The sequence below is a fragment of the Orycteropus afer genome, unplaced genomic scaffold (genome assembly GCF_000298275.1).
Source record: "Orycteropus afer afer isolate SDZICR_OR568_19922 unplaced genomic scaffold, OryAfe1.0 scaffold00022, whole genome shotgun sequence".
In the NCBI taxonomy this organism is placed as follows: domain Eukaryota; kingdom Metazoa; phylum Chordata; class Mammalia; order Tubulidentata; family Orycteropodidae; genus Orycteropus; species Orycteropus afer.
The window spans coordinates 9,177,183-9,202,558 of record NW_006921609.1 but is presented as its reverse complement, the minus strand read 5'-3'; the positions used below and the strand labels follow the sequence as shown (position 1 = coordinate 9,202,558).

Sequence of the window (25,376 nt, the reverse complement as noted above, 5' to 3'; positions counted from 1 at the left end):
AAAGGGTGTATGGACCAATAAATTGAAATTTTTATCATTTAAAAAATGCATCTTATAAAAAGAATCTACATATTATAAAAAGCAAAACAAAACAGTTACTTTCACAACTCTTGGTGTCTCCATTGTGTCAGAATAGAATTGTACTCTGTCGGGTTTTCAGTGACTAATATTTTGACAGTAGATTACCAGTCCTTTCTCTGGGTGGACTTGAACCTTGAATCTTCTTCCCTCCCCCCCCCCCAATTTTTATTGTGATTTGGGTGAACATTTACAGGGCAAATTCATTTTCCATACAGCAGTTAATACACATTTTGTCTCATGGCACTGAGTGCAGTTCCTCACAATATACCAGCTCTCTTCTCACTTCCTTCCCATAGTTACCTTTTCCCTGTATCCATCCATCTCATGCACTCCTGCCCCACAAGCTGTCTCCCTGTGCATGCACTGTCCTTCTGTTCTCCCATGATTGATCACTCCAAGTAGTGTATCTACCTGATGTAAATGTTCAGCCCATATGCCTGTCTATTATTTGTCTGGAAGCCACAGGAGTGAGCTCAATTCCAGACTTGGAGGGCTAGCTAGGGGCCATAGTCTCAGGTGTCTCACTAGGCTCTATCAGACCAGCAAGTGTGGTCTTTTTGTTAGGATTTTGAGTTTTGTTCCACATTGTTCTCCCACTCTATCTAGGCTCTCCTAAATAGATGCCCCTCCTAGTGGTTGACAGTGGTAGTGGGGTACCATCTAGTTCTTCTGGTCTCATGGTCATATAGGCTGAGGATCACATGCTTTACTAGTCCCTTGGACTAATTATTTCCATGTATCTTTGCTTTTCTTCATTCTTATTTGCTCTGGATGGGGAGAGACCCATCATTGCATCTAGATCTGCTTGCAAGCTCTTAAGATTCCAGTCACTGCTCACCAAAGTAAGATGTTTTTGCATAGTATGTTAGGCCAATTGATCTTGATGTCCTCTGGAACCACAGTCCTGAGCCTACATGTCCAACTTCTCACTTCCTTCAGGTAGCTGGCTGTGGCTAGGAAGTGACTACAACCTTGTCCTTTGTCAGCTCTACTATATACCTGGACATTCTTATATCACACATAAATATGCTTATAGAAACATTGTCTGCCAACCTTATACATGGTCATGGGCACACTACCCCCTGCCAAGACATACCTGATTGCTCAGCCTGTCCCCCCATCTATCCACTCATATATCAATGTTTGCCATCACTGACAAAGCAGTACTGTATGTGCAAAGGGGTTCATCTTTGTTGCCTGTACCTCCTATGTACCTGTCTGTGTCTTTCTCTTCCTTAATACCACCATGATGATTACTCACATTTGGTACATTGCCCTTCCCTTCATCCAAATCAGTACTTGTCTCTGTCTAGCAGTGTTCCTTTCCTTCCCCTTCCACCCCCGGTAACCAACAAAGTTTTGTTCTGTATATAAATCTCTCCTTGACTTTTTACAATAATGAACTAATACATTATTTGTCCTTCTGAGATTGACTTATTTCACTCAGCATAACCTCCTCCAAGTTCATCTATATTATGCAGTGTTTTGCAGATTCGACATTATTCTTTAGGGTTGCATAGTATTCTATTGTGTGTATGTACCCATAGTTTGGCTATCCATTCTTCTGTTGATGAGCACCTAAGTTGTTTCCATCTTTTTGCTATTGTGAATAGTGCTGCAATGAACATGGGTGTACATATATCTGTTCTTGTCCTGGCTCTCACTTCTTTAGGATATATACCTAGTAATGGGATTGCTGGATCAAATGGTATTTCTAATTGCAACTTTTTAAAGAATTGCCATACTGCTTTCCACAGTGATTGTGTCATTTGACAGTCCCACCAGCAGTGTATGAGACTCCCAATCTCTCCACATCCACACCAATATTTGTTATTTTCTGTCTTGTTGAACTTTGCTACTAATGCTTGGACAAGATGGTATCTCATTATTGTTTTGATTTGTGTCTCTCTAATGAGGAGCTCTGGTAGCGTAGTGCCTAAAGACACTTGACTGCTAACCAGAAGGCTGGAAATTCAAACCCACCAGCCACTCCTTGGAAGGAAGTTGGGGCAATCTAGTGACACTGCCTTGGAAACCCAAGGAGGGGTCGCTATGAGTCAGGTCCGACTCTACGGCACATAACAACAACAACAACAAATAGCTAATGATTGTGAACATTTCTTAATGTGTTTGTTTGCTGCCTGAATATCCTCTTTAGTGAAGTGTCTATTCATGTCTTCTGCCCATTTTTTAATTGGATTGTTTGTCTTTTTGTTGTTGAGGTATTGGAGTTTTCTGTAAATTTTGGGGTTAAGTCTCTTGTCAGATATGTCATTGCCAAATATTTTTTCCCAATCTGTAGAATCTCTTTTTAGTCTTTTGGACAAGTCTTTTGAGGCACATAAAAATTTAATTTTTAGAAGGTCCCATTCATCTAGTTTATCTTCTGCTGTTTGTGCATTTTGGGTTATGCTTGATAGTATATCTATGTCACATATTAGGGCCCCTAAATTTGTCCCTATTTTTTTCTTGAGGAACTGTATAGTTTTAGGTTTCACTTTTAGTCTTTGATCCATCTGGAGTTAGTTTTCATGTCTAGTTTGAGGTACAGATCTTGTTTCATTTTTCTGCAAATTGGATATCCAGTTTTGCCAGCACCACTTGATAAAGAGACCATCTCTTCCCTCTTTAATGGATTTCAGCCCTATGTTAAAGGTAAGCTGACCATAGGGCAATAGATCTATTTCTGGGTTCTCAATTCTGTTCCATTGGTTTATGTGTCTGTCGTTCTACCAATCCTAGGGTGTTTTGACTACTGTGAATGTATAGTAGGTTTTGGGATCTAGGAGTCTGAGACCTCCTACTTTGTTCTTCAATAGTGGTTTGCTTATCTGAGGTTTCTTTCCTTTCCATATAAAATTATGGATTTTTTTTCATATCTTTAAAGAATGTTGATGGGATCTGCATTGGAATTGCATAAAATATATAGCTTTGAGTAGTATTGACATTTTCACAATGTTCTATCTTCCTACCCACGAGTGCAGTGTGTTCTTCCATTTATGTAGATCTGTATGGTTCTTGAAATAGTGTTTTGTAGTTTTCTTTGTATAGGTCTTTTGTGTCCCTGGTAGGATTTATTCTGAAGTTTTTTCTTTTTTTTTTTTTTTGTTAGCTATTGTAAATGGTATTGATTTCCTTATTTCCTTTTCAGCAATCTCTTTGCTAGTGTACAGGATTCCAATTGACCTGTTTCTATTAGTAGGTGAGTGCCTACGCCATTTGTACCATCCAAGAACTGGATGTAAAATTTTTTAGTGGTTTCCAATTTTAAACGAAGTTAGGAAGATATATCTGAATTTTTAAGTGAGATGAATGTGATTTAATTGTAGAAACATATGCTCATTAGACCCTCAGCAATTTATAGGCAAATTTTGGTAGTAGAAATCAGCTTTGATTTTTTTGTGTGCAAAAGATATCTCAATCCCATTGTGTTCATATACTCTATAGACCTGAATATAGATACAAAATGGACATAAAAATTCCATAGTGGAATAGGATGATTATCAGGCCAGGATATCTGACCTACAGATAAGGTCTTAGTATAGGAGCTGAATAACCCACTTAGAAAAACAACGAGGAGGGAAGGAAGGAAAGGAAAAGAATAAATGGAGGTGAGAAAGAAATGAAATTATGAAAATATTGACCCTGATTGGGTTTTGTTATATTATGCTTCATATTTTTCTTTTTCTTTTCAGTAGGTTACTAAAATGAGCAGTGATTGAAGCAAATAAACCAGCTATTTTTCCCCAATATCTTCCCCAGCAGTTGCTCAAATAAGAATCTGAAATATGTTCTATATGAAAGTAATAGAAATGAGAGGATTAAAAAAATAAGCCATAGAGCTATACAGAGCAGCCACTGATCAAAATTGCCAAAATGAAGAATTGGGATTTTACAGGGAAGCAAGTACTTCAGGGTTGAATAGTCTAGAATTGTGTAGCTTGATCCTTGAAATTAAAAAAAAAAAAAAAGAATCATGAATTTATTTTTTAAAAAAGGATTGGATTCCAAAGGATGTGTAGTTTGGAGCTTTGTGTAGAGACCAGAGTTGGCTGATTCAGCGGGTCAGCTAAATTGTTTCTGTTAATCATAAAGATTTTGATCTGCTTCTTTTCTCTATCTGTACTTAGTTTTATCATCCAGTCTCATGGCTTAAAATAACATCTATATATTAATTCCTATCAAGTTTTTATCTCTGGCCCAGACCTTTCCTCTGAACTCCAAATTTAGACAACAAAGTTACTCTCTCAGCATCTCTTTAATGTCTAAATGACATTTAGAACTTTTGTGTCCAAAACCTAACTCCTGATTTTCCCAAACCACACGTATACCTCTCCTCCATTCCCCACAATCTTCCTGTTAGTTGGTCAGGGAAAAGTATGTTAGTCATCCTTGAACACTCTCTTACTCCACGTCCAATCTATCATCAAATACCATTGGCTCTACTTTCAGAATACATCCAGAAATCCAAAATTCAACCATCACTTATCATCTCATGGGCTTCACAGTTGCCACTTTTGTCCAAATTGCTATCATTTCTCACCTGGGTTATTGTTATTGCCTTCATACAGTTCTTCCTGCTGTTATCCTTGCCCTCAGTTTATACACTTCACAGCATCCAGAGTGATTCCTTTACCATTGTAGTCAGATCATGTCACTTTTTTTCTCATAACCTCCAAAGAAGTCACATCTCAGAGTAAACTCCCACGTACTTACAATGACCTGCAAAGCCATCGAGGACCTAGACATTTAACTCTGCGGTCTCCTAATTTTATTCCCTTGAGTACTCTGATCCAGAAACAATGACCCCTTGCTGTCCCTGCAACAGTCAGACATGCTCTTTCCTCAGGTCCTTTGCATTTTCTATTCTCTCTGCTTAGTACATACTTCTTTTAGATATGGGCATGTCCCCTTCTGTAGGTATTTGCTCACATGTCACCTCATCATATTTCATATTGCAACACTTTCTATGATGTTTCTTCCTTTATTTTTCTCCATAAGTCTTAGTAATTTACAGCATACTGGAAAATGTTCTTATTTCATTTCATTTTATTTACTTATTTTGTGCTTCTCTCATCTCTAGGTTGTAAGCTTTATTAGGGCTGGAGTTTTTGTCTGTTCATTACTGTATCACTATCAGCTAGAACACTCACTGGAACCTAAGTCATTGTGGTTTTGTGCCCTCAAGTCTGTCCCAATTCATAGTGACCCTGTGTCCAACAGAACAAAACACTGCCCAGTCCTGTGCCATCTTCTCAATCATTGCTATGAGGTCTTCTGCAGCAGATTTTCCCAGTGTAATACATCATTTAATTTCTTGACTACTGCTTCCAGTGTTGATTGTGTTGATTGTGAATACAAGCAAAAGGATATCATTGACAACTTCAGTCTTTTCTTCATTATTCATGATTTTGTTAATTTGTCTTTTTTGAGAATTTCTGTTTTCATTATGTTGAGGTGTAAAATAAAATGTTGAAATAGTTCTGCAGGCTGTAGTCTTTGATCTTCATCAGTAAATGCATCAAGAAATCTTCATTTTCAGCAAGCAAGTTTGTGTCATGTGCATATTGCAGGTTGTTATTGAGTCTTCATCCAATCCTGATGTCACATTCTTTTGCATACTGGCCATCTTCTCAGATTATTTGCTCAGCATACAGATTGAATTTTTTGTTGTTGTTGTTATGTGCTGTCGAGTCGGACCTGACTCATAGTGACCCCCTCCTTTGGTTTCCGAGGCAGTATCATTACAGAAGTAGATTGCCCCATCTTCCTTCTGAGGAGTGGGTGGTGGGTTTGAACCGCCAGCCTTCTGGTTAGCAGTCAAGTGCCTTAGGCACTATGCTACCAGAGCTCCCACAGATTGAATACATATGGTGAAATTATATAACCCTGATGCACATCTTCATGTGTTAAATAAATGCTTTTTAAATGGTTGCCTATATAACTAGAGATGGGAATAACTTCAGTGGTCTTTTAATCCATTCCTTAGTTTATTATTTGGCCATCATACATTAATAAGTTCCATTTAAATGAGTTCCATATTTATAAGAACTTCAAGAAATGCAAATACAAAGCCATTAAATAGACTTTGACAGTCATGTGCACTATGGTTTCCCAGTTGCCATTGAGTTAATTCTGAATCATGGCTACTACATATTTGTCAGAGAAGAATTGTGCTCCATAGGGTTTTTGATGAGTAATTTTTTAGAAGTAGATTGCCAGGCTTTTCTTCTGAGGCAACTCTGAGTATATTTGAACCTCCAGATTTTGGGTTAGCAGGTGAGTGTGTTAACCACATCTGTCATCCACTATCTCTGTTCAGGGGTCTGCACATTTTTAAATCATAGGGATTTCATCTGTCTATGGAGGTTGGACAATCCTACTTCCGTAGTGATACTGCCTTGAAAACCCAAGGAGGGGTCGCTATGAGTCGGGTTTGACTCGACGGCACATAACAACAACAACAACAATGGTCTTACCAAAGACTCAATAAGTAGCTTGCTTGAAAGTATAAAACATAAAAACTAAGAAATATTCTCAAGCTTAATCATAACCTTCTCTCTACAATAGATTAATTTTCCTTATTTAAAACAACATTGTTAGTCATAATATCTAAATTGATCCTCTCTCTTCTTTACTTCTTTGGCAAAAGAATACCAATCTCTTAAAAAAATTGTTTATAGAATTGATTTCTAAATATTTTTCAGACTGTAAAAGCTTAAACTAGAACCTACATCCTGGAATTTACTTCTTTAATGAAGAGTACATTGGGATATGTAATATTCTTGTCAACACTACACAACATTAAGCTAACTTTTTAACCATTGTGATAAAAAAAACTGATTGATTCTAACCTTATTGGAGTTCCATGAACTACCTCCTTCCCCATTTATTTTCTAATCATAGATATTAAATATTTATTAATGCTTGAGAAACCTTATTTATTTCCCCAAAATACATGCATATTTGACTACTCTAGTTTACTAGATTTTATGATACATTTTATTATAGCTTTCATTATTTATCTACTTATTATTTGGTATGGTAGTATTAAGTGAAGACATTTTTCCTGGTTTTTCAGCCTAATTGTCTCTTTCTTAGATTTATCCAATTGTTTCTGTATGGAGTCCCTGGATAGCACAAATGGTTAAGTGCTCTATCCTCGTCGAAAGATTGATGGTTTGAAGCCACAAAGAAATGCTTCAGAAGCCAGACCTGGTGGTCTGCTTCTGAAAACTTCCAGCCTTAAAAACCCTATGGAGCAGTTTGACTCTGCACACAGAGTCTACTGTGCACCATGAGTCAGAATTGACTCAGTGGCAACTAACAACAAATAATTATGCAGAATTAAGATAGATTAAGGATCAAAAGATACAAGTAGGCTGAAATGCTTCAACAGTTAAAGCCTTTCTACAATGGGATCCTTTGAAATAGAATACAATAAATTCTTCCCATGAAAGGTTCAGGGTAAAACCAGCTAACTGACAATCAAGGAAGGAGATTGGACCAAATAATGGCTGACAGTGTCTCCCACTCATAATAATTTTTATGACACTAGTTCAGGTTTCTTATAAGGACTAAGATTATTTTGAACTATTTCCACATTTTATTTTACATTTTTGTCCAAATTTATGTTTTATGCAGGACATTTTATTTATTTATTTATTTATTTATTTATTTATTTAATTTCTTTAAATATCTATTGTCTTCCCTGGATAAGATAGACGGAGGATGTTGTTTTAGTATTGAGACTGCCTTCTTCTGAGACTCATGTCACAGTCTTAATGATTTTAATCTTCCCATGCATACTTTAGAGGAGCCCTCAAGAGCAATGGTTATCTCTGGGCTGCTAATCCAGAGGTCATGGTTTCAACCCAGCTCTCCACAGAAGAGACTTGACATTCTGCTTCTGTAAAGATTACAGCCTTGGAAACCCTATGGGGCAGTTCTACACTGTCCTATAGGGTTGTTGGGAATCAGAATCGACAGGATGGCACATAACAATAAGAAATACATACTCTATGCCTAAATATTTGAAACTATGTGCTCAGTTCAGGGATAATGCTTTCAATATATTAATATTACTTTTATGCCTTTTATACAAAAATATGCAGATAGATATTTTACCAGTTTTCTTGTGAATTTCTAGAGGACAGAGAGTCTAATTTTTTAAAAAATACCTCCCTCCTACATGAAATAATTTTCTCTTTTCAGGGATTCAATTAAAACTTTCTTTTCATTTTAAAAAAGAAACATGCCCAGGACCACATGCAGTATTTTTATGGCAAAAGGATAAATAACATTTTAGTTTAGAAAACCATACATTTATGTGTAGTGTCAATAAATTATTGGCTTTTATAGTTATATGTAATTACGAAATTTTAATTCCCTTTTAACCATTACACATAGTAGCACTTTATGACCAGCTACATTAAAAATTAATTTTTTGGCTTGACACCAATGCTAAATTTGCTTATCCAAATAGAAGCCATGCCAAGGGCTTAAAGGATGATGACAGTAATTAACCCAAATCATACAGCAGGATCTATTCCAATGAAAGTGTCTGTTAAATAGTGTATCTTTCCCTGATTGTAAAGTTGATCCTACAAAGGGCATGTAGCATAACCTCCCAAGGAATGTTCTCTGACGCTAGTGCCAGGGATTGGAAAATAAGAACTAGACTGATCAAATAGCACATTTCTTTTTCTGATAAATAAAATTGGAAACATGGAGAAACAGAGTATTCTTAGGGGCTTCTGAAGAGAGCATACACCTGTTCATTAATGTTAGAAGTCATTTTAATAATAGATACATCAAAAAACTTAGAATTTAGGATCCTCTCTATGTCTGTATATGGGAAAATTTTTACAAGGGACAATGAGAGGTGTGTAAAAAGAATGATCAACAAACAATAAGTAAAACAGGAAAAAAATTATACTATTAAATTATAAAAAAAGATTAAATGTTATGTTGTCCCATGACAATATATAATGTTGTTACAGAATAATATTTGAGTATTTCATGTTCATGAAAGTAAATAGAATTAAGGAGCTCTGGTGGTGCAGTAGTTAAGCACTTGGCTTCTAACCAAAAGGCCAGAGGTTCAAATCACCAGTGGCTCCAGGGGAGAAAAGACCTCAAAATCACCCCCATAAAGATTTCAGCCTAGGAAATGCTATGGGGCAGTTCTACTGTCATATAGGGTCTCTATGGGTTGGAATTCACTTGATAGCACATAACAACAACATATAATAAGTGATAAAGTCCATATATGCAATTTCTTAAAATTAAATATTGGTTATAGAGCAACATTTGTATTATCATATAACACACACACATAGAGAGAAACGACTACAGTAATATTAACAAGCATGTTAGCATGGATTGTGTCTGGAATATAGGATTATGAACCTCTTTTTCCCTCTTTCTCCCTTTTTTTCAACCTTCCTTCCTCTGCTACCTTTATCCTCTTATTCCTCATCATGCTGTTTGATATTTTCCAAATATTTCTCCAATACTGTAGTTCCAGAGATATTTAGAAGGTAGAATTGATGATTAAATGATGATTGATTGAAAATGTTCTTACTGAGATAGAAATTTTTATGTCCCTTTACAAAGCCAGAGAAATCTTCACACCAAACCCAAACCCACTGCCAGTGAGTTGATTCTGACTCATAGAGACTATATATGATGAATCAACTTGACAGCCATTAGTTAATTTTTTTGGTATATAAATATATAGATGGATAAGAGGGGTACATGCACACACAAACACATGCACACACACAGACTAATTATGATATTTATGAAGTAATACTAGATTAAATTTTGTTCCCATTTCTTTTTTATTTAGAATATCCATTACTAAAATAAAATATATACAAATATTACAGATACCAAGAACCAAATGAATCAGTTCTGATTCATAGCAACCCTATAGAATAGAGTAGAATTGTCCGATAAGGTTTCTAAGGCGGTAAATCTTTATGAAAGCATACTGCTTCATCATTCTCCCATGGGGTAGCTAGGAGGTTCCAACTGCCATCCTTTTGGTTAGCAAGCAAATGCTATAACCACTATGCCACCAGAGCTCCTTAGAGAAACCTTTAGAGGTATGAAGAAAATAACTAGTTCAGTTTAGGTATCTATGAGCCAAACAAGCAAAGAGAAAAAAATATAGCAAGTAGGTAGTTGACTATATGGATCTAAAGCTCAGAGAGGATATTTAAACTGTTTGTTGTTATGTGCCATCGAGTTGGACCCGACTCATAGCGACCCCTCCTCAGGTTTCCAAGGCAGTATCACTACAGAAGTAGATTGCCCAATCTTCCTTCCGAGGAGTGGCTGGTGGATTTGAACCGCCAGCCTTCTGGTTAGCAGTCAAGTGCCTTAGGCACTATGCTACCAGAGCTCCTATATTTAGACTAGGGATATCAATTTGAGTATTATCAGCAAATAGGAGGGCTATTGAAACTAGGAGAGTGAATGAGATTGCCCAGAAAGAATGTGAAACATAAAAAGATAACAATCATTAGCTAGAATCAAGCCCCATAGAACACAAACATTCAAAGGGAGACAGAGAAAGGAGCCTAAAGAAAAATTAAAGGCCAGCCAGAGAGACAGGAGGAAAATATGAAAGTGTAGTGTTAGGAAGAGCAGCTAACAACAACAGCAACAGTGTTAGGGAAATAAATCAAAGAGCCTTAAACTAGAGAGTGGTCAATGATGTCAAATGTTGTAGAAAGTTTAAATGAAATAATTTTCAAATGTATTCAATGGATAAATCAATAAATAATTTACTGGTGCCCTTGATTAAAACAATTTCAGTCAGGTAATAACAAATTTGAGGAGGAAGCAGTGGTTTGTAATAAAAATGTTGGATTATGTAAGGAAGGAAAGAAGTAGGATGGTAACTTAAGGGGGACATAGAATTGAGAGTAGGATTGTTTTTGTGATGGTGGGGTTGGTTTTAAAATAAAAAGGTGTGTTATTTTCTATAGGCTAATGGGAAGGAGTCAATAGAAAAGAAGAAAGGAAGATTTTAACAGAGAAGGTACAATCCATTGTTGCCCTAAGATAAAAATCCTTTGAATCATCTATTATAAAGACAGAGAGGAAAAATCTTAAAATCTGTATTTTTAACAATCACTATCATGTGATTCTTATTAACAAGAACATACAGAAATGATGTTGTTAGGTGCCACCGATTCAGCTCTGACTCATATTGATGCTATTTACAACAGAATGAAACACTGCCAGATCCTGCACCATCCTTATAATCATTGCAATGCTTAAGCCCATTGTTGCAGCCACTGTGTCAATCTTATCTTGTTAAAGAGTCTTCCCCTTTTTTATTGATCCCTCTACTTTATGAAGCAAGATCTCCTTCTCTGACAACATGGCCAAAGTACATGAGATGAAGTGTGACCATTGTCACGTCTAAGGAGGATTATGGCTGTACTTCTTCCAAGACAGATTCTATATAATAATATTATATCTAATAAACATATTTTGAGAAAGTGTGACAGTTACATTAATTAGCTCTAAGGAGAGAATTATTTTGTTTATTACAGGAGAGAATTGGAAAAGCCTGGGTGTAGAGTCAGATAAATGTAGAATTTTAGTGACTAACTCTTCTGTCTTCTACTTTGTCCTGATAGTAGGATGGGGGTCTACTCTCTGAGAGTGATGTCAAGAGCCCAGGTAGAAAGAGGATATCATTAATGTACAGTGGAAATAATTTGTAGGGCTAAATGGGTGGCACTAATGGTCAAGATCTCAACTACTAGTGAAAAGATCGGTGGTACAAACACATCCAGAGCCACCTCGGAAGACAGGTTTGGCAATATGCTTCAAAAGGTTACAGCCTAAAAAACCTTACAGTGCAGTTCTACTCTGCACATGGGGTCGCCTTGGTCAGAACAGACTCCACAGGAACTAACAACAACATGATTTTTTGAAGCAGCATGGCCCAGGTAGGATGTAAGTATGAGGAAGGCTCTTCTATGAATTCTAACAGAAAGCCATGATGGAAAGAAAGCAGGGCTTGGAGGTTCAGAATATTACCCGAACATGGGTAAAATAATAATCATGGTGTATAGATTGGTTAAGGAAAATAATAGAGAGAGTGTGGGTTATTCTGGGACTGAGAGATTTCCTAGATTGTCAATGTGAAATCCAAGAAAATTCCAGATAAACTTGGATACTTGATAACCCTAGAAGATAATGATGACAAATAGAAAGTTGGATTCAGGAACCAGGTGTCTAGATGAAATAAGAACCAAATGTAGTGGGAGTAACTGAACATACAACTTGGAAGTAGTCAGTGGCTGAAATATTTAAAGTTGGTGTTCAGAAGTGGGTTAGTAATTGGTAATAGGATTAATAAGAGCCCTGGTGGCACAATGGATAAGTACTTGGCTCCTAACCCAAAGGGTGGCAGTTTGAATTCACCCAGCAGCTCCACCAGAAAAAGACCTTCCATGAAGATTACAGGCCAAGGAAACTGTATGGGGCAGTTCTACTCTGTCACATGGGGTCACTATGAGTCAAAAATAGACTCAAAGTCAGCTAACAACAACAGGACTCATGGTACAGAGTCATGGAAGTTGATAGCCAAAGGAGAGTATAAATAAAGGGCCCTGGACATATGAAGGTCATTAAATTAGAAAGATATATACTTTATAGGGATCTCTGGTAGCGTAGTGCCTAAGGTACCTGACTGCTAACCAGAAGGCTGGTGGTTCAAATCAACCAGCCACTCCTCGGAAGGAAGGTTAGACAATCTACTTCTGTAGTGATACTGCCTCAGAAACCCAAGGAGGGATTGCTATGAGTCGGGTCCTACTCAACGGCACATAACAACAACAACAACATACTTTTATAAAGCTCTCTGTGGAAACTATGACATCACTCAGGATGATGACAGAAGAATGTGGGAAGACAGAGCCATGCTAAAGTTTTCTGAGACTACAGTATCACACGGCCAGATACAGCCAGATGACATTAGTCTTAAAGCATCCAGGGATTTTTCCCAAATTTGAAAGGTAATTATCTAGAAGTAGCAGTGAAAAATCAGACCCCATGCTTAGCTGTGCAATATTTGAGAGGAAGAAGAAGAAGAAACAGTCTTTCTTTGAGAATAATAAAGGAACAAGGTTGTCTACAGACAACAAACTTTAACTAGGGGAAAAACAGGTTGCTGTTAAGGTAAAAAGGCAGAGTAGAATGCAACAAAGTGGTTGAGAATTATAATTATTTTTTATGTTGGTTTATCTAAAACCTAAAAAAATAAACATTCTGTTGCTTTTTCAGATACTCTTTGGATCAAGGAAAACAGTTCTCAATGAGAAAAGAAAAGATCCCTGTTGGTGGGGTAAGCACCAGAAGAATTAATATAACATTAATGTGTTATCAAACAATGAAGTATGAAATATTTAAGAAATTATATTAAATGGAATTGTTGCATATTATAGTGGTGTTTGCTGGAAGCACTCACTTGTCTATGCCAAGAAATTTGGAAGACAGCTACATAGCCAAATGACTGGAAGAGATTCATATCCATGCCCATTCCAAAGAAAGGTGATCCAATGCTCATATAGAACCTGTACATAGACAAAGAGGTAGTTGTTCAAACAGAACAACGGGATGAAAATCAGAAAAGTGTGTGTTAGAGTTTTATCCTTTCACTATACTTATTCAGTCGGTGCACTGAACAAATAATCTGAGAAGCTGGATTATATGAACAAGGGTAGCATCAGGATTGGAGGAAAACTCAACAGTCTGCAATATGCAGATGACACAGCCTTGCTTGCTGAAAGTGAATAGGACTTGAAGCACTTACTGATGAAGATCAAAGATTCATCAGTATGGATTACATCAACGTAAAAACAAAAAAAATAAGTTGTAAAGGATTTCATTTTATTTGGATCCTCAATCAATGCCCCTTGCAGCAGTCAAATCAAACAAAGTATTGAATTGGGCAAATCTACTGCAAAACACCTCCTTAAGTGTTAAAAAAAAAAAGGAAAAGATGTCACTTTGAGGACTAAAATGAACCTGACCCAAACCAGAGTATTTTAAATAGCCTTATATGCCTGTGAAAGCTGGACAATGAATAAGGAAGACCAAAAAAGAATTGATACCTTTGAAGTATGGTGTTGGAAAATAATATTGAATGTACTGTCGACTGCCAGAAGAATGAACAGTCTGTCTTGGAAGAAGTACAGTCAGAATGCTGCATTGAAGTGAGGATGGTAATACTTCATCTCATGTACTTTGGACATGTTATCAGGACAGATCAGTCCCTGAAGGAGGACATCATGGTTGATAAAGTAGAGGGTCAGTTAAAAGGAGGGAGACCCTCAATGAGATGGATTGACACAGGCAGCAACAATGGGTTTAAAGATGATTGATGATTGATGGGATTGGGTGGGCAATGACTGATGATTGGGTGGGTAGGGTTTTGTTCTGTTTTATATAGGGTGCTATGATTCAGAACCAACTCGGACCACACGTAACAACAATAGGATAGTGATGTTCAGTTAGGATTGCATGTTATTGAGCTACTCATGTTCTTGTGTACTGAGGACTATAACTAACATTTATTGTTGTTGTTGTTGTTATTTGCCGTTGAGTCAGACCCGACCCATAGTGACCCCTCCTTGGGTTTCTGAGGGTGTATCACTATGGAAGTAGATTGCCCAACCTTCCTTCTGAGGAGTGGCTGGTGGGTTTGAACCACCAGCCTTCTGGTTAGCAGTCAAGTGCCTTAGGCACTATGCTACCAGATGCTTAGGACTGTACTGATCATTTGACATGTATGTATGAGGTAGCTAATAGTACCAGAGTGTCTCAAATAGTTAAGCATTTGACTGCTGGCTGAAAGGTTGGAGGTTCATACCCACCCTTGTCTCGGTAGAAAGACCTGAAGATCTGCTTCTGAAAGGTCAGAAAGCCTTGAAAACTCCTCAGAGTGCAATTCTTCTCTGCAATACGTGGGTTGCCATTAGTCAAAATAGACTCAATGACAATTGCCTTGAAGTGGCTGCTATTATTTTTCCAGTTTACAGATAAGTGATCTGAAGCTTAAAAGAGTTAGTTACATGACCAAGATCATAATATTTAGAAAATGTCAGAGTAGGACTTGAGCTTAGTTTATCTGACTTTAAAGTATAGCTTTGAAGTCCTGTATCATGCTGTTTATTTACTTGAAGTTAATTCAGAAACTAGCAATAATGAAATATTAAAAATTGGTTTCCCACTGTTTTTTGGTAACCTCATTTCATATCAATTTTGCCTTCAGGTGAAGATCTCAGTAATCATGAAGTACCTCCAAGCCTTTGGCTGGCCATGGGTGTGGCTGGCTATGGTCACTTACCTAGGGCAGAATTTGGTGGGCATTGGACAGACACTATGGCTAAGTGCCTGGACAAGAGAAGCAAAGCACATGGATGAATTTAAGGAGTGGAAGCAATTAAGAAGCAATAAACTTAATATCTACGGATTATTGGGATTAATTCAAGGTAGAAAAAAATCTAAATGCTCATTCTTCTCTTTCTGACCTAAATGATTTAAATGCGGTCAAAAGACATCATACTATTTCAAATAAAATCTCTGCCTTTGTTACCAGATATTTTGGTATATTTCAAATGTGCAATACACCATATTTGAGAAAGTAATTCAAAACTTATAGATCTCAGCTACATAACCACCATAGATAATTTATTTTTTTGTCTCATTTAACCTTGACCATAATTCTTCAGAAAGATGTTATTATACTCATTTTACAGTTTAGGAAACTGAAGCTCATATGTGAATTCACATAGTATTCACAAGTATTGCCCACATGACCACTCACTGTATCTGCAAGCGTTCCGAATAAGATCAATAAATGAGTGTCTTAATATATTTAAAGCCTACTGATGCCCAGATCAGGTACATAATAAAATTATAAGGTAAAAAAATAAGTGTAAAAGAATTAAAAAGAGATCATTGTGATGATTCAGAGCAGGAGAAGGCCACATTTGGTTTAGAGATTAAGATGATTTCCTAGAAATTGTTAACATTCAAGGTGGAACTAATGGGTTGGATAGAATTTCATCAAACTGAAATCATGGAGAAGTCAGAAAAATTATCCAAACCAAATCCACTGCCATCAAGTCAATTCAAACTCATAATGACCCTATAGGAAAAACTGTGATAAAGAAATAGTGTGAATAAAGATGGGAAAAGGGAAGGTGTGGTAAAATAAGTTCTTTGAAGTGGCCTTTTGCCAAGGTTATTTGCAAAAAAATCTTGAGAGATTTTTCCCTAAGCCCTGAAGAGTTACCATTGCCTAGTTTTCTATCCCAGAGAGTTTGTTGCTTTTGTCCAGGTTTATTGACTTTTTCTGGTTAAGTTTTAAACAACTTGTGGTTTGATCATTTCTGTCTGGTCCTGGGTTGTAGGCAATCCTGTGATTGCTATACATCTTGCAGGGCTTGATCAATAGACTAAGCAAATGACATGTCTGTGGCATACTGAGAGGGGATTAGTCTGTTTGTGGCACTGGTGGGAGAGCAATACCTTGTCAGTGATGAGGAATGTGTGTATTTATGTAGGCAGTCCTATAGTTTTCCAGACAGAAAGAAGTAGGAAGACAGGAACCAAGAAGAAACAGAAAGGAGAAAAGGCAAGAAAGAAGCACCAGAAATAAAAGAGGCAAAGAATCTCCTAAAAGAGCTGTAACATGAGCAAGTGCCATAACACTGAAGACAGCAATAGGCTAGAAAGGACACAACATCAGAACCAATAGTGAGAGATGGCAGGGCCAAGAGGAGAAGTCCTCAGAGGGCCAAGAGGAGGCCTGTCTTGACGGGTCTAAAAGGAGGACTGCTGCACAGCCAAGAGGAGCTGAATTACTGCCCTACCTTGAAGAAAGGAGACTTATGTTTCCTGATCGGCCCCTGAGCTATAGCTTGTTGATCCTGATCCTGAGAAGTACCCTGTTACTTCCTTAATAAACCCCTTAAGTGAAAATATAGTCTGAGTTTTTGTGGCCATTGCAACAGATTATCAAACCCAGAAGAAAACTAGAAAGTGCTGTGGGAGGGATGGCTGATGTCAGAATTGGTAACAAGGTTGGAAGATGGAGGTATGTCTGACCTCTACTTCATAGGAATCAGCATTGGGCTGATAGTGATCATTGTCTCACCTATAGTTAGACAGATTTTGTTGCTAATACTATAGTTATTTTACAGAAGATAAGGAGAGATTTGGTCAAGAGTGAGAGTGCCAGTTTGATGGGTCCTACGAGCTCTGGTGGTATAGTGCCTAAAGCATTTGACTGCTAACCCGAAGGCTGGTGGTTCAAACCCACCAGCAACTCCTCAGAAGGAAAATTGGGCAATCTACTTCCGTAAAGTTACCACCTTAGAAACCCAAGGAGGGGTCTCTATGAGTCGGATCAGACTCGACAGCAATGAGTTTGGTTTTTTTGGTTTTAGGCTATTGGTAAGGTAATGGGGAAATAGAGTTCAGAAGGTAGTTTGAAGACACATTGAAGATGATATTAAGAAAGGGAATTGGAACACTAGAAATTTAAGCAAAGAAGTGACATAGTTGGGAGTTACATTTCATAAGCATAATTTGGAAATAATGAAAACAGATGAGTATTTATTGGATAGACTAAAGGACCTGGTGGGAGCTCTGGTAGCGTAGTGGCTAAGACACTTGCCTGCTAACCAGGCGGCTGGCAGTTCAAACCCACCAGCCACTCCTCGGAAGGAAGGTTGGGCAATCCTACTTCCGTAGTGATACTGCCTCGGAAACCCAAGGAGGGGTCGCTATGAGTCGGGTTTGACTCGACGGCACATAACAACAACAACAACAAAGGACCTGGCAATCTGCTGGGGAAAAAAAAAAAACAAAAACAGTGGCCAGTGAAAACCTTATGAATCAGCAAAATACTTTCTGATATAGTGCTGGAAGATAAGCCCCTCATCTTGGAAGTTACTCTAAATACAGCTGTGGGAGAGCTGCCTCCTCAAAGAAGAGTCAACCTTAATCATGTGGATGGAGTAAAGCCTATAGGACCTTCATTTACTGATGGGGAACGACTCAAAATTAGACAAAACACCAGCAAACATCATTACTAATTGGAATGTGGAATGTACAAAGTATGAATCCAGGAAAATTAAAGTTGTCAAAAATGAAATAGAACTCATAAAGAACAATATCCTAAACGTTAGTGAGTTGATATGGATGGGCAGTTTTGAACTGGACAGTCATATGGTCTACTATGCTGACTGTTTTGATCCTCTAGTGCTGCTCTAAAAGAAAATACCACAAATAGGTGGCTTTAACAAACAGGGGCTTATTCTCTTACAGTTCAGGAGGCTAGAAGTCCAAGTTCAAACTGACAGCTCTAGGGGCTGGGTGAAGGCCCCTTGACCTCATGCTTAAGCTCTGCCTCTTGCTCCAGGCCCACTGGAGCTAGAGGCATCTCTTAACTCAAGCATCCCTGGCTGCTGAGGCTGACAAACCGAAGGTCAACAAGTAGAATGGCACAGTCCCAAAATTATCAACTAATGGAAGGAAGGTTGGGCAATCTACTTCCATAGTGATACTGCCTCAGAAACCCAAGGAGGGGCGCTATGAGTCGGGTCTGACTCGACGGCACAGAACAACAACAACAACAACATGGCAGGCCACTAATTCAAGTCCATTAACAGTTCCGAGATTGGCAGACAATATGGCAGGCCATAGAGATGAAGATTTGGTTACATGCATGGTCCAAGCATGCTAAAAAGCTTGAGACCTTTTTCAAAGCATTTTCTTACATATGGGAAGCAGACCACATCCCTAAGGCAGGTACTCAGCTACTCCAGTAGATTCTGCCATGGAGTTGATTACTGGTCTCATCATGGAGACTAACTACATTCAACTGCCCAGCCACGCAAAACCAAGCCCAGCCAAGTTGACAAATAACCTTAACTACCACACCATGAATAACAAATTGAAGAGAAATTGGAGCTCTGATGGCATAGTGCCTAAGGCATTTGACTGTTAACCAGAAGAGTGGTGGTTCAAACCCACTAGCCACTCCTCGGAAGGAAGGTTGGGCATTCAACTACCATAGTGATATTCCCTTGGAAACCCAAGGAGAGATTGCTATGAATCGGATCTGACTCGATGGCAGTGAGTTTGGTTTTGGTTTTGGGGTCACATTGATTGTCAAAAAAAATTCCAGATCTATTCTTAAGTGTGGGAGCTCTGGTGGCATCACTGCTAACCAGGAGGCTGGTGGTTTAAATCCACAAGCCACTCCTTGGAAGGAAGACTGGGTAATCTACTTCTGTAAAGATACCACCTCTGAAACCCAGGGAAGGGACACTATGAGTAGGAACCAACTCGAGGGCAGTGAGTTGTTTGTTTATCCTTAAGTAGAGTGCTATTAGTGATAGGATAATATGCATGCCTACAATGAAGACCAGTTAATACTATTATTCAAATTTTTAAATGAACTACTAGTGCTAAAGATGAAGAAATTGAAAAGTTTTACCAAATTCTACAGTCTGAAATCGATCAAATATGCAATCAAGGTATGTTGGTAATTACTGTTGATTAGAATGTGAGGGTTGGAAACAAAGGAAAATATGACCTTGATGATACACTGATAGATCACAAGATAGAATTTTGCAAGACCAATGACTTATTCATTGTGTAAACGATTTTTTCAACAACATGAAAGATAACTATCCACATGGATTTCACCAGCTGAAATACTCAGGGATCAAATAACTACATGTGTGAAAAGAGAAGATAGAGAAGAAGCTCAATATCATCCATCAGACAAAGGCCAGGGGCTGCTTACAAAAGAAACCACCAATTGCTCATGTGCATGTTCAAGTTGAAGCTGAAGAAAATTAAAACTCCACACATGTCAAAGCAGAGCCTTCAGTAGATCCCACACAAATCTCAAGAATAAAATGATGCATTTGAACACTAATGACTAAAGACTAAATGAATTGTGGGATGACATCAAAAATATCATACATGAAGAAAGCAAAAGTTTATTACAAAGACAAGAAAGAAAAAAAAAAAAGACTAAAATGAGTGTCAGAAGAGACAAGAGACTCAGAAACTTTCTCTTGAACATAGAATAGCTCAAGTATATGGAAGAAATGATCATGTAAGAGAGCTGAATAGATTTAAAAAGGTAATTGGAGAAGACAAAGTGAAGTATTACAATGAAATGTTCAAACATTTAGAGTTAGAAGAACACACTCTGCTTTCCTCAAGCTGAAAGAACTGAAGAAAAAATTCAAGCCTTGAGTTGCAATGTAATGGGTTTTATGGGTAAGATATTGAACAATGCAGGAAGCATCACAGGAAGATGGAAGAAATTAACCGGGCCTTTGTACAAAAAAAAAAAAAAGTTGATATTCAGCCATTTCAGGAGATAGCAAGTAAGCAAATGATGACATTGAAGGAAAAAGTCCAAGCTGCACTGAAGATATTGGCAAAAAACAAGGCTCCAGGATTGATGGAATACCAGTTGAGAAGTTTCAACAAACAGATGCTATGCTGGAATTGCTTGTTGGTCTATGCCAAGAAATTTGGAAAGCAGTACATAGCCAAACAACTGGAAGAGACCCATATTTATGCCCATTCCAAAGAAAGATGGTCCAACATAATGCCAAAATTATTGAACAATAGCGTTAATATCACAAGCAAGTAAAATTTGGCTAAAGATAATTCAAAAGTGATTGCAGCAGTACATTAACAGGGAAATGGCAGAAATTCAAGCTGGGTTCAGAAGAAGACATGGAACAAGTGATATAATTGCTGATGTCAGGTGATCTTGGCTGAAACCAGAAAGTGTTTAGCTTTGTTTCATTGACTTTACAAACGCATTTGACTGTGGGAATCATAATACATTATGGATACCATTTCAAAGAATAAGAATTATAGAACATTTAACTGTGCTCATGCAAACCTGTACATAAACCAGAGACAGTTACTCAAATATAATGAGGAATACTACCTGGTTTAAAATCAGAAAGGTATGTTAAGATTTTATCCTTTCACCATACTTATCAATCAGTATGCCAAGCAAATAATCTGGAAGTAGGACTATATGAAGAAGAACACTCCATCAAGATTGGAGGAAGACTCATTAACAACCTGTGATATGCAGATGACACAATTTTGCTTGCTGAAAGTAAAGAAGTCTGGAAGCACTTACAGATGAAGGAGGATGGTGAGACTTCTCATGTACTTTGGACATGTCATCAAGGAGTACCAGTTCCTGGAGAAGGACATCATGCTTGGTAAAGTAGAGGGCCATTGCAAAAGAGAAAGTCCCTCAATGGGATGGATTGACTAAGTGACTACAACAATGGGCTAAAATATGGCAACAGTTGTTAGGATGGTGCAGGACTCGGCAGTGTCTTGTTTTGTTGGTTGCTATGATTTGGAACTGACTCTACAGCACATAAGAACAATGAATTCAACAATGAATTCAGGGAAAAGTTGTGTTTGGTAGGGTAGGAATAATCAAGTGTTTCAGGAATCAAAGTCAGAGGTGACTTTGTATAGAAAGATCTCTTATATGTGTCAGCCAAATCATCTGGTCCAGTGCTAACTAATGGGTTAGAAACAAAATAGAATTGAATAAATAAATAATGATCAAATGAATGTATGTATGAAATATAGTCAGATAGCTGCACTGAGAATGGAGAAAGGATGAATAGCAAGACATTCTTGTGAAAACATGTTCGAGTTGGGGATTTCAGGGTGAATAGGAAGAAGTTCAAGTTGGGTGACTAGAAAAACAATGATAGCAGCTATCAGGAAACCAGGAGGGGACCTTAATTGGTGGAGCGGACAGATGGTGAATTCAATTTTGGGCACATTTAATGGAAAGTGTTGATGTACTTTGCAGATGTTTTTGCTCTTAGTAGGTGGGTTAAAATACATGTCTTGAAGTGAAAGTGAGTTTCTTTATGTGTAAAATGAGGATTAAACTATATAATACCTATATTTCTTCTAAAATCTAATATTCTATAGCTTTATGGTTCTACTTATATTTTGAATAATTCTCCAGAGATAATGAATGAAGCCATAAGAGCATATCTGCTCATCATGAATAAGGATTAAGAAAGATTAAGAGCCATGAGGGTGAAGAACAGATTCTTGGAGAATGTCACATGGGGACAATTAGAGAACTGACTTTAGAGAGGATGAACAGAGATAAATTCTTTTCAGAGATACAGAAAGAGATAAAACCACAGTCAAAATCGTGTAAGTGTTTACTCAGTACCTGGAAATTCAAAGCATATTATAACGGCTGAACCAAATGAAGTTTACTCTATTTGACCTTTTCTGAACCACAAAAATAGGATCTTCATGTGATTTAAACTATATTTTAATTCATTTAACATACATCCTAATGAGGAACTCTTTAAATTTGGGCATGTTACTTAAACTGACACTTATATCCGTTATAAAATGTAGACAATCCCTACTCAAATATTGTTCTAGTGGTTAGATGATATATGTTGAACACCTAGAAAAGGTCTGAGCACAAAGCAAGTATGTTAGCTATTGTTTAACAATAGAGAAGAGACAGATTTATATTTGTTCTATCATTCTGTTAACAGCATCCACTGAGGAAGGATTAGCTATGTCAATAAGTAAAGTGAAGTGTAAGGACATTCTATAGTACAAAAGAATAGGGCTTCTTAATGTGTCTGGGTTTGAATCACCTAACTTCAAAGGACATATATAAATAATATGCCTAAAGCCCTACAGTTAGTGAGTTTCACAGCTGGAATTTGAATTCATTTCTGCTTAACTCTGAAGCCCATGTTCTTCACCACTAAATTAGCATTTCTAAAAGGGTTTTACCTGAAACAATAAAAAGATGTTCCACAGAACATTGCTCAATATTCCAATAGGTTTGAGGAACTCAGAACTATATTCTTACCTAAGACTGAAATTTTCTTTTTTCACTTCATTAAAGGGAGCTCTGGTGGCATAGTGCCTGAGGCATTTGACTGCTAACCAGAAGGCTGGCGGTTCAAACCCACCAGCCATTCCTCGGAAGGAATATTGGGCTATCTACTTCTGTAGAGATACCGCCTCCAAAACCCAAGGAGGGGTTGCTATGAGTCAGATCTGACTCCAAGGCAAAGGTTTTTTTTTTTTTTTTTTTTTTAAGGTTTTGCGACATAACCAATCTGCTTAGTTCAGTTCAACCCAAAGTTTGTCAAATCCATTTGGCCATGGTTACTGTCTTCTTTTTAGTAATTGCCTATTAACATCTTGAGCAATTTATCTTCCATAGAATTGTACTTTGGGAAATGCCATAATACGGAATGCTCTCTTTCAAGTAAGCCATGAAATTATAATGTAACAAAAAACAAAAGATGTAGGGTTTCAAGGAAGTTTTCAATGGTTATGAAATGGTGCAGAAATGTAAGGAGGAAGAAAATTTAGGAGAAATTCCTGATCAGAAACAAGGAAAGAGTTTTAGGAAAAAGATGGGAAGACAATACAGATTATAGGTAGTTAAATGATAGTTTTAGAGTTATATATGTCCTTTGAAGAAGTCAGGTGGTTTGAAAGAGTAAGAAGAAGGATCCACACAAGTATCCATTTTTAAAGATGTAAACAATTTGTTGTGCTTATAAGAAGAAAGGAAGGCAGAAAATTAAGTTAAAGTTGAAATATACACCTTAGGACATTCTTTTCTTTTCTCCTCATCTTATTTTTATTTTGTGGTCATAGTACTATTATAAGCTTATCCATCAGAAATGAGAAAACATTGTGAGACAGATTTATGTTCTATCATTCTATTAACGGTATCCACTGGGGAAAAAGAAGCTATGTCAGTAAGTAAAATGACATGTAACAAAATTCTATAGTAGCAATGAACAGGGCTTCTCAATGTGTCCAGTTTGAATCGACTTGTGTCAAGTTTATTGGTTTGCATTTTTCGTGACAAGGAGGAAAATAATATAGAGGTCTGGACTCTGAGCAGCAAGAGAAACTTCTACAAACATACAAAGTTTTATATCTAAGTCTACCATGCATTCATATGAGGGACTGAATTCAAACCAATCCAGTGAGCTCATGTTACACCTTTAGATTAGATTCAATATTCTTTGCAGGACATTTTAAAACTATAATTGAATAAGCACCATTTTCTGTAATATATAATAAAAAAGTGTTCACATTTAGTTTTCCTAAAATTATTTGTGCAAAATCACATTTTAATTAACCATCAGTAAATATCAAAAATATTTTGTAACTAAGGCAACAGATTATGTTCAATTTAATCATAAAGATTTACCCTGCATGGCTTTTTCTTTGTAGTGGTTATAATTACTAGAATAAAAATCTTTTCTAACTCTTCCTTCTTCCTTTTTAGATTTTTCACATTTAGAAGAAAATATGTAGATCTTACCATTAAATCCTATTGTAAATTGTATTTTCATAAGTAAGATATATGTTAAAATATCAGAAATCTATGACTTTTTTTTTTTCAGTAGACCACAACTATATCTTATGGAGCCTGTTCTAATCAAATGTTGACTATGTCCACTGACATCACATTATCATGGCTCACATTATTGTAGAGCTTTAAAGCATAAAAAGTACTTTCACAAGTTAAACCTATATACCTGCTATGAATAATATAAAGGCTAACAGTCAAATAAACTAGAATAACAATGAAAAAACCATGCTTATCTATTACATGTATTTTTTAAAACTAACAATATTAGAGATCTTGTGCTCTGGTGGCTTAGTGGTTAAAGCATTCAACTATTAACCAAAGGGTCAGCAGTTTGAACTTACCAGTTGCTCTATGGGAGAAAGATGAGTCAGTCGGCTTGCATAAAGATTTGCAGCCTGTGGGGCAGTTCTACTCTGTCCTATAGGGTTGCTATGTCAGAATCAACTTGACAGTGGATTTGGTTTTACTAGACATCTTATCTCATTTTCTAAAAAGAAACCTGAACATTTTTATATTGGGTCCCAGCTATTTGCTTTAAAATATCTCTAAGACATTTCGCCTATCCCCAGTCTCTAGTGTTTTATGCCACACTGTTATGAACTTCCTTTCTCCAAGCCAATGTGTAAAGTGTGTTGTTGTTGTTATGTGCCCTCGAGTTGGACCCGACTCATAGCGACCCCTCCTTGGGTTTCCAAGGCAGTATCACTATGGAAGTAATTGCCCAACCTTCCTTCCGAGGAGTGGCTGGTGGGTTTGAACCTCCAGCCTTCTGGTTAGCAGTCAAGTGCCT

The 25,376-nt window shown here is 37.2% G+C and overlaps 1 protein-coding gene across 1 annotated transcript in view; it reads left to right on the top strand.

The window, feature by feature from the left end:
- LOC103192009 (multidrug resistance-associated protein 1-like) overlaps positions 1-25,376 on the top strand; it is a 197,748-nt gene that overhangs the window by 112,680 nt on the left and 59,692 nt on the right. The window contains exons 17-19 of the mRNA XM_007934913.1: positions 8,890-8,965; positions 13,396-13,456; positions 15,386-15,605. Coding sequence (XP_007933104.1) covers positions 8,890-8,965; positions 13,396-13,456; positions 15,386-15,605 — 357 coding nt within the window. The remainder of the gene's footprint in view (positions 1-8,889; positions 8,966-13,395; positions 13,457-15,385; positions 15,606-25,376) is intronic.